Source organism: Vigna umbellata, chromosome 3 (genome assembly GCF_029865625.1).
Source record: "Vigna umbellata cultivar VRB3 chromosome 3, Vumbellata_1.0, whole genome shotgun sequence".
Taxonomy (NCBI): Eukaryota; Viridiplantae; Streptophyta; class Magnoliopsida; order Fabales; family Fabaceae; genus Vigna; species Vigna umbellata.
The window spans coordinates 1,203,354-1,213,462 of record NC_142167.1 but is presented as its reverse complement, the minus strand read 5'-3'; the positions used below and the strand labels follow the sequence as shown (position 1 = coordinate 1,213,462).

Sequence of the window (10,109 nt, the reverse complement as noted above, 5' to 3'; positions counted from 1 at the left end):
GCCTGGATGCATGCTAAGACGGCTATGATGTCCTTCCTCCATTATAATCCTCTTCAGCTCACCATCGTTTGGAACGCAAGTTCTATCCATATAGCGCAGTAAGCCATCCGTACCAATATTGAATTCTTTAGCCTGATCTGTGCCGAGCGCACTCAATATCTTAGTCAATTCCTCATCTTCACGCTGCTTCACTCTGATCTGCTCAAACACATCACTGGAAAGTACCAGGTTACAGCATCTAATCACGTTCGCTCCCAAATCGAACCGTAACCTTAGATCTCTAAAACTTTCTACCAAACTCAGCTCCTTCACCATCATTGCCGAGACTCTCACAGCCTTCCTACTCAAGGCATCAGCCACCACGTTTGCTTTTCCAGGATGATATAACAGCTCGAACTCATAATCTTTCAAGAACTCCAGCCACCTCCTTTGCCTCATATTCAATTCCTTTTGATCAAAGAGATACTTGAGACTCTTGTGATCACTAAATACTTGAAACGTTGCTCCATACAGATGATGTCTCCATATTTTCAATGCAAACACGACTGCTGCCAGCTCCAAGTCGTGGGTGGGGTAATTCTTCTCGTGGATCTTCAACTGCCTAGAAGCGTACGCTACTACCTTCCTTTCCTGCATCAGTACACAGCCCAAACCTTGAAACGACGCATCACAATATACTTCAAAAGGTTTGGTCGTGTCTGGAATGACCAACACTGGGGCGCTCGTTAATCTCCTCTTCAATTCCTGGAAACTCTCCTCACAACGATCAGTCCATGCAAACGGCTGATCTTTCCTGGTGAGATAAGTCAGAGGGGCTGCTATCTTAGAAAATCCCTCAATGAACCGTCTATAGTAGCCCGCGAGCCCCACGAAGCTTCTAACCTCTGTGACCGAACGTGGGCGCTCCCAATCCAGCACTGCTTTCACCTTGGCTGGATCCACTGCAATCCCTCCTGCAGAAACGACGTGCCCCAAGAACTGGATTTCCTTCATCCAGAATTCACACTTTGAACGCTTGGCATACAATTCTTTCTCCCTCAACACTCCCAAGACGATTCTCAAGTGATCTTCATGCTCTTCAACGTTCTTGGAGTAGACCAGGATGTCGTCAATGAACACTACAACAAACTTATCCAGATACGGTCTGAAAATCCTGTTCATGTAGTCCATGAAGATTGCAGGTGCGTTCGTCACTCCAAAGGGCATCACCACATATTCATAATGACCATAACGAGACCGAAACGCTGTCTTATGAATATCTCCCTCCTTCACTCTAATCTGGTGGTAGCCCGAACGTAGATCAATCTTCGAAAATATGCACGCACCTTGCAACTGATCCAGCAGGTCGTCTATCCTTGGAAGGGGATACTTGTTCTTGATGGTCAGCTTATTCAGTTGCCTATAATCAATGCAGAGTCGAGAGCTGCCATCCTTCTTCTTAACTAACAACACAGGCGCTCCCCATGGTGAAGCACTTGGCCTGATGAACTTCTTATCCATCAATTCTTCAATCTGCATTTTTAACTCAGCCAATTCTGCTGGTGCCATCCTATAAGGTTGAACCGAGATGGGTGCAGCAGTGGTCACCAAGTCGATCGTGAACTCGACCTCACGGATAGGAGGTAGACCAGGAACTTCATCCGGAAAGACATCCGGGAATTCATCTACTACCGTTCGTCCTCCACTGCTCTCGTTATTGGACGAACGCTCAATTTCGCTGTCTTCATACGTCAGGATCAGAAAACAGCTCGCTCCTTCCATGATGTCCTCCTTCAACTGACCACGATCAACAGATAATTCTTCCTCCTCCTCTCCTGGAAAGACCAACTCCTTATTTCCACAATCAATGATGATCCGATTGGTGGCCAACCAATCCATCCCCAGAATTACTTCTAAGTCTTGAAGGGGTAAGCAAATGAGGTTGACCTTATATCTACGCCCCTCAACTTCTATTGGACATCTCACACAAACTGTGGACGTCTTAATCCCACCAGCCGCTGGGGTTGACACCACCAGGTCGAACTGTAATTCACTCTCCACTAACCCAAGCTTCTCAACACATGCCTTCGAGATGAAGGAATGAGTTGCACCCGAATCATACAACACACCACAAGGCTTTCCAAACAACAAGCAAGTGCTGGTGATGAGCGTACCTGAACGAGCGGCCTCAGCACCAGTAATCGCATACACTCTCCCCGTAGCTTGTGCACGTCCACCTCTGCCTTGTTGAGCTCTCCCAGCGTTCGGCGGTCTCATTGCCGCACGTCCTCCCACACTGCACTCGTTCTCCAAGTGCCCATTCCTTCTGCACTTAGTACAGTATTTTCCCCCATTCAGTTGAGGACAAGCCCACCGAAGATGTGGTCCTCCACACTGAAAACATGCTACATTCCTTGACTGTCCAGACTGTCCGACAGTAGTCAAGGCTTGGGATCCACTCGCGTTGCCTGCTGGACGAGCGTAAGGGGATCCTCTCTGATTTACATTCCCCTTCGAGACAATCGGCCCCCTTACTGTTTGTTGTTTCTTCAAACGTTCCGCCTCTGCCAAATTCTTCTCCAACACCTTAGCCCTCTCAACCATGGCAGGGAATGTTCGGATACACAAACTGGAAATTACCACCTTCAGGTCACTGCGTAGACCGTTCTCAAATTTTCTGCACTGCCACTCCTCACTAGTGGCCATTGTATTGAAGCGAATCAAGTGTTTAAACTTGTTCGTATATTCCGAAACTGACATTCCTCCTTGGACGAGCTGTAGAAACTCAACCTCCTTGGCAAAACGGACACTGTCAGGGAAATATTCCTCATAGAACTTGTTTCTAAATACTTCCCAAGTAATCTGCTGTTGAGCGTCCATCAGAATGGCTCTGGCACTCGCCCACCAATGGCTCGCCTCTCCAGTTAACAAGTATTCAGTGTAGGCCAAGCGGTTCTCATCTGGACACCTCTTGGCATTGAATATCCTTTCCATATCCCTCAGCCACTGGTCAGCTTCGTCCGGAAGACACTTTCCACTAAACTTGGCAGGGTGATGCTGAAGGAAACTCTCCAAACTCCATTCAGCATTCGGTTGGGCAACGTTTGAAGAGGATGCTCCAGGCGCACCTCTAGTTGCAGCCAAGATCTCCATCAACTGCCTTTGCGTGTTTTCAGAGTTGACACGCGAGGCCTCCAAACCTTGCATAGCAGCTTGGTTTTGCTGCATCAGGGTGGCGTTCTGTTCCAGCAACGTGGTGTTCTGTTGATGCAGCCGTTCAACTACGGTTTCCAACAACCTAGTGCTGCTGGACGTATCGGACTCACTCGGTTGGGGAGGTGGAGGGAGTCTAGGCGCCATTCGTCCTCTGATTCATCAGAAAACTAGCGTCAGAATTGTTCAAAAGTTAAATGAGCAATAACTCATCCAGTACATAACAAGCACACAACGAAAGCAAAGTATGCTCATAACCCTACATGTCCTTTGATAGAACAAAACTGCTCTGATACCAATAAATGTAACATCCCAATAAATAGTAACTACCATTAATTAGAATTAATTACAATTAACAGTAATCAGTCATCAGTCTTTACAACTAAACAAGAGACAGAAACCGAACGGCTATAAGTTCCAGCGATTACAAAGTCGAGCCCCAAAGTAAACAACGAAAGCTAAAAACGAACGGTTTTACAATACAATAACCGAACGTCCAAAACGCTAATAAAACTACTAACAGCTACTAAGAACGAGCGAGCTACTGCTCGGCTTTAACTTCCACTTCGACCAGGTTGGCGTCCTCCAAATTTTCTTCTTCCAACATAGCATCAAGTGGCGCCTCCCCATCTGCTCACATCCACAACGGATGATCATTGCATTGACAAGACGGACATACATCAACAGTAGACAACACAAGGAGAGTGCAAGGGTAAGCTTAGGTAATTTAATTCATACATATCACATACAATTTTTAACACAAGCATTTAACACACAAGACATGCACCAATACGTATAAGCAAAATATAAATCATCCAACTACCCTAAGACAGACCGTCCGGACTGTGTGAATCCAAGTAACCGCAGGCGTTCATGCACCCGGTTGGTGTAGTAACTGGCATTCCCATCAGCTGCCAACCGAGGTTAACCCTAATGGCCTCCTGCCATTCCCACGCATGACCTACTCCCTCTACATGAGGAGAGCACTCACGGAATATCAGGATGATCAGCCATCAGCGATTTTTCCTTGGTCACACTTTACCATTCAACATAATCATTCATAGAGACGTTCCTCCTTGGAACGCTCGTTCAAATTCCAATTTCACAACTTCATCTCAAATATGGTTCGCATACTTCACAATTCCCTCAACATCATACTTTCATTCTTAGTTACACTTCTTTAAAATACGAACGTTAATTCACTGTATAGACGGACGCTATTTGGATAACAGGACGAACGCTATTTCGAAAGTAGGACGAAAGCTATTTAGAAAGCAGGACGAACGCTATTTAGAAAGCAGGATGAAAGCTATTTAGAAAGCAGGACGAACGCTATTTAGAAAGCAGGACGAAAGCTATTTAGAAAGCAGGACGAACGCTATTTATACGCGTGCTGAATAGGAGACCTTGCGTGATTTAGAACGTACGCTCATTATAAAGTCGAACGCTATCAACAACGAACGCTCGACAAAAGGTCGAACGCTAGCAAAGACGTACGCTCGACATAAGGTCGAACGCTAGCAAAGACGCACGCTCGACATAAGGTCGAACGCTAGCAAATCATTTATTCTTGTGAACGAACGTTCGGTCTAAGACCGAACGCCACTTAGTACTGACACTAAATTTAGGATTTCAAATGGGGACGCTCGTTCTAAGACAGCATCCTTTCCAAAACGAAAGAATTTAACTCTAATTCAAATTTAGAGAAGACGAACGGTAAATGACCGCACAAGGACGAGCGTAATTGATCAATCAGAGACAGAATATTTTTCCAGACTTCTCGTTTTACAATGACTTTACAGATTTTCATAACTTACGATTTCTCTCCACCATAATTCTCATACATTCCAGAATTCATATTATCATCTCATCAATATAAAATTTTCCAGTTCTAACATATCATCATCAACATCCAGTTCAAAACATTAACATTCCAAATCATACAGAAAATTTAATCATATCCTAAATCATGCTTCTACTTCTCTGCGTACAGTTCAACCAATAACATCATAAACATACAGTTCAAAGCATTTACCATCATATACAACCAGTACAACATACACGTACATGCATACTTCAAAATTCATATATTTCATACAATTCACATCCAACACACTTCCTTACTGTCATAAACATCAACCAAGTATTAAATCAAATTACTCAAGCTTCCCTTACCTGGTTCAGCAGTGACTTCCAAATGCTAAGGTTTCGCTCTTGCTCTCACAGATTTCTATCCAGCAACTTACACAACCAAATCCACTTAACCTAATATCACGAAACCATAGACAGATCAGACCCCTAACCCACGCATGCAACCAGAATTTTGGTTTGCAGGAACAGAAGAGAAGAACGTTCCAGGGAAGAGAACTCACCAGTCACAGAATGCAAACTTGATCGGTTCAACTGAAAGCTTACAGCTCCGAGAATGATCCTACGGTTTCTGAAATGGAAACAGAGGTGCTGGTGGTGAGTGATCGTAGAGAGAAGATGGAAAGGGTTTAGAGAGAAGTTGGAGAAAAAAAATGGTTAGGGTTTCGTGAGGAAGAAGATGAAAGCTTGAATTGAAGTGAAGCGTATCAGAGAAATTATTTTCTCTTCCTCGCCAGCCAGCCATGCATTCACGCACTGCCACATGGTTTTCCACTAACGTTTTAGAAGCTTCTGTCGTGACAGTAGAGTGACAGCGCATGCAGAGGGTAAAAATTTCCTTCCTCTACGCAGAACCAACGTCCAATCCACTGCATGCCACTTGTTTCCCACCAAGCTTTCCGGAACGCTCCCTCAGTGACACATGGCAGGCGCATGCAGATTGGTTTTGACGTGTCAAAACGTGTTTAATGGTGATTAAAGAGTGGATTTTGGTGCGTTAATTATTTAGGGCTTCACACCTAGTAATCATGTGGAAATTATCAAAAATTCTAAACTCTATAAATATATCTAAACTCACCATTATGAATGATTTTATAAAGATTTTTGTCAACACCTAATTTCGTCCGGGTGAATAAATAAATAATAATTTGGAATTAATTTTTCTTGTTCTATCTTTATTCTGAATTTATTTTTATCTTATGTTGAGTTATTGTATTTTATTCTATGTTACTATATTGTGTTCTATTTTATTTTATTTCTTGGTTATTCTAATTTTTCATTTAGAGTTATTTTATCTTAGGCTGTTTTATTTTAGGCTTAATTACCTACTTAGTCCCCATGTTCGGAGGTAATTTGCTGTTTAGTACCCGGTTTTAAAAATGTAGGCATTTGATACCTATGTTTTGAAATTTGTATCAATTGAATCCTACCCACTTAACGCCGTTATAAATCTAACGTTTTTCTGACATCAACTTTGAATTGTGGACGAGCGGTTGTGGACGATCGTCCCAACAGAGGAGGACGCTCGTCCAAACAGAGGAGGACGCTCGTCCAACAGTGGAGGACGCTCGTCCAACAGTGGAGGACGCTCGTCCAAACAGAGGAGGACGCTCGTCCAACAGTGGAGGACGCTCGTCCAACAGTGGAGGACGCTCGTCCAAACAGAGGAGGACGCTCGTCCAAACAGAGGAGGACGCTCATCCAACAGTGGAGGACGCTCGTCCAACAGTGGAGGACGCTCGTCCAAACAGAGGAGGACGCTCGTCCAACAGAAGAGGACGCTCGTCCAACGATGCTCGGACGGTCGTCCACTACCGCTCGTCCACAATTCAAAGTTGATGTCAGCAAAACGTTAGATTTATAACGGCGTTAAGTGGGTAGGATTCAATTGATACAAATTTCAAAACATAGGTATCAAATGCCTACATTTTTAAAACCGGGTACTAAACAGCAAATTACCTCCGAACATGGGGACTAAGTAGGTAATTAAGCCTTTATTTTATTTTTTATCTTTATGTTCTTTTACTTTAATTCATTTGTCAAATGTTAAGAAAAAAAAAAAGAAAAGAAAAGAAAAAAGGGGAAGAGACAAAACGTAAAGTAGAACACGATCCTGCCAAGAGTCAAAACTGATTCCCTATCAGTCTTCTAGTTTTCCTAATGGCTTGCCTGACCATGAGGAGCAGAAAAAAGGAAATAGAGTGGCTGAATGGCAGTGTGGCAGGGGCCAACCTGGTGCAAAGGAAAAGAGAGCAGAGAGGCCCAGAAACATTTTTTCACAAAAAAAAAAGAGGAAAATTGATTCCTCCCCATTCACATAACAGGACCCTCACTATCCACTCTCGGGGGGAGCATCTTCATCTATCCACTCTCGTTAGCATCTTCCTGGTCGTAGCTCGCAGACACTTACTAAGCAAGGAAAAGCGAACGCGAAAGGTAAGTCTTCACTCTTAAATTGCTCATATGCTATGAATGTTTGGGATGTTGATGGCTGCTGTCTGCTTGCGTTGGGTTGATATCTGCTTCCATTTGATTTGATAACGCTTGGCATGGTTTGCTTGCTCATATTTGGACTAAAGATGTAATTATACTGGGATATATATTATCTGTTACTTCTGGTTTGCTTTTGTTCCCTCCCTTGTCGTTCATCCATTCTCAACAATCCACAAAAAATAGAATATCTATGATCCCATAAACACTGATCATCACCAGAAAAATATAACACCAAGGCAGACTCATCGATACCCATTCATTACTCTAGCAACAAAGAATGCCAAAGCAGATTCAATTTTTCTTTCATTTACATTCCTTAATCCAATCACCAAAAGAAAGAGTATGAGATAAAACCTTCTCATAATGTGCCTCTCATATCACTGTCATCCTCACCGATCATCACCATCTTCGACCTCTCTGCTTTAAAAACTCCAGCATATCTGTGGAGAGGTAGAAGACCCCAGCCCCGACGAGTTGCGCTGTCGAAGCGGGATTATATAGAGTTTGCCGGAGGCAAAAGTCATGGTTGTGTAGAGAAAGCAAGCAGCGGTAGGAGCGGGCAGTTCTCGGAGTTAGGGTTACCGTTTTCATTGGTGGCTGTAGTGTCGAACGTGAAGGAGAGAAAATGGGTTTCCCTGCTTGCGAGCGAAAGACGAGAGAGGACGCCGACGGTGATCGTTGGCGACTTTGGCCGCGACTGGTGGCGTCCCAGCTTGCTACTCGTGGCGGTCGGCTTATGGTGGTTGTCGTCATCGGAGGCGGCGTCGGCGTGGCACGGAGAGGTGAGAGTTTCTCTCTCGCGCGCGGAGACTGGAAGAGGTGGTGGCGCGGTGGCTGGATGCAGCGACGTCGTGGCCGCCATTGGTTTCGGGCGTACCTACTGTCGCCGGCGATTTCAAGGCTGATGGAAGGCAGTGGCGCGGTGGCCGGTTCTGGCTGGAGCGGCGGCGAACCTCCGGGAGAAGGAAAAGACCCTAGGTCTCTGGAGAGCTGAGCGTTGAGAATGGGGAGGAAGAAGGAAACCCCTAAGGTTTCTTCTGCTGATTGAAAGGGAAGGCCTTGGGCCTGTTTTTCAGAAACCAACTTTCTTTAAAAAAACAAACAAACAAAAAATAAATAAAAATCCTTTCTTCTTCGCGTAATCCCTACATCGCACCCGCGCACCCCCACACCTCTTTGGGCCAGCGCTGGGCCATGCCCAAAACAAAACCAAACAAAGTTGTTTTTATTCCCCCTGTTTTCCTTTTCACGCCCCCTGTCCGTCTGGGCTTAGGCCCAGTTCGCTGTTGGAAATAAAATTAGTTTAGACACCCCTATTCTCACTTTCACACCCCCTTTCAGTTTGGGTTTAGGCCCAATCTATATAAAAAAAAAGAAGAAAAATAGTTTAGACACCCCATTTTCTCATTTAGGCACCCCTACTATTTGTTTTATTTTTAGTACTTATTTATTTATTTGCTTTTCTTTATTTATTTTATTTTGTTCCCTTATTTATTTTATTCTATTTGTTTTTTTATTTTATTATTTTTATTGTTGTTATTGTTTTTTTATTGTTTTTATTTTATTTTATTTATTTATTCTAAATATCTATTTATTTTAAATGCATATTTAATAATACATAAAAAAATAAAAAATATATATATATATATACAAAAATTACAAAAATATGTTTTAAAGGTTTAAGCACATGTGTGATCGCACGCATCGTCCTTGTGCTAAAAACCTTTTTTGTTTCTTTTATAAAAATACAAAAAAATATTTTAAAGGTTAAGTACATGTGTGATCGCTCGCATCGTCCTTGTGCTAAAAACCTTTTCTCTTTCTTTTATAAAAAATACAAAAATATATTTTTAAGGTCAAGCACATGTGTGATCGTTCGCATCGTCCTTGTGCTAAAAACCTTTTCTCTTTCTTTTATAAAAAATACAAAAATATATTTTTAAGGTCAAGCACATGTGTGATCGCTCGCATCGTCTTGTGTTAGAAACCTTTTCTCTTTCTTTTATAAAAATACAAAAATATATTTTAAAGGTCAAGCACATGTGTGATCGCTCGCATCGTCCTTGTGCTAAAAACCTTTTTCCTTTCTTAAATAAAAAAATACCAAAAATATGTTTTAAAGGTTAAGCACGTGTGTGATCGCTCGCATCGTCCTCGTGCTAAAAACCTCTCTCTGTCTTTTATAAAAATATCAAAAAAATATAAAAATCTTCAAAAACTAAAAACAACACTTTCAAGCAAACAGACAATATTTCTACCCAGAACTACGTGATCCTTGATTCTCCATCAAAAGTGGAGATACGTAGGAGCAAGGTTAGCCCTTGTCAGGTTCACTTCTCAAAAATCCAAAATCATTTCAAAACAAATTTTCAAACAATTTCCAAACAAATTTCTCAAGCAGTTTCAAAAGAACTACGTAACCCTGATTTCTCATTTTGAATGAGAATACGTAGGAGCAAGGTCAATCCTTGTCGGGCCCAAAAAGCTAAAAAATATATTTTGTTTCTTTTGTGTTTTATTTTAGGGGACAGTTAAACATTTTGAAAACCACATCA

General features: G+C 42.6%; 1 protein-coding gene and 1 long non-coding RNA gene across 2 annotated transcripts; both read right to left on the bottom strand.

The window, feature by feature from the left end:
• Positions 1-617: 617 nt before the first annotated feature.
• Positions 618-4,206, bottom strand: LOC148201372 (uncharacterized). Its single transcript, XM_088108840.1, has 5 exons — positions 4,184-4,206; positions 2,714-3,109; positions 1,564-2,608; positions 713-987; positions 618-630 (listed from the first exon to the last, which is right to left on the bottom strand). Exons 1-5 carry the CDS (start codon positions 4,204-4,206, stop codon positions 618-620), a joined length of 1,752 nt encoding a protein of 583 aa, XP_087964966.1.
• Positions 4,207-7,745: 3,539 nt separating this feature from the next.
• Positions 7,746-8,965, bottom strand: LOC148201371 (uncharacterized). Its single transcript, XR_015784913.1, has 2 exons — positions 7,909-8,965; positions 7,746-7,818 (listed from the first exon to the last, which is right to left on the bottom strand). It is a non-coding gene; the product is annotated as an uncharacterized LOC148201371 (long non-coding RNA).
• Between the last annotated feature and the right edge of the window lie 1,144 nt (positions 8,966-10,109).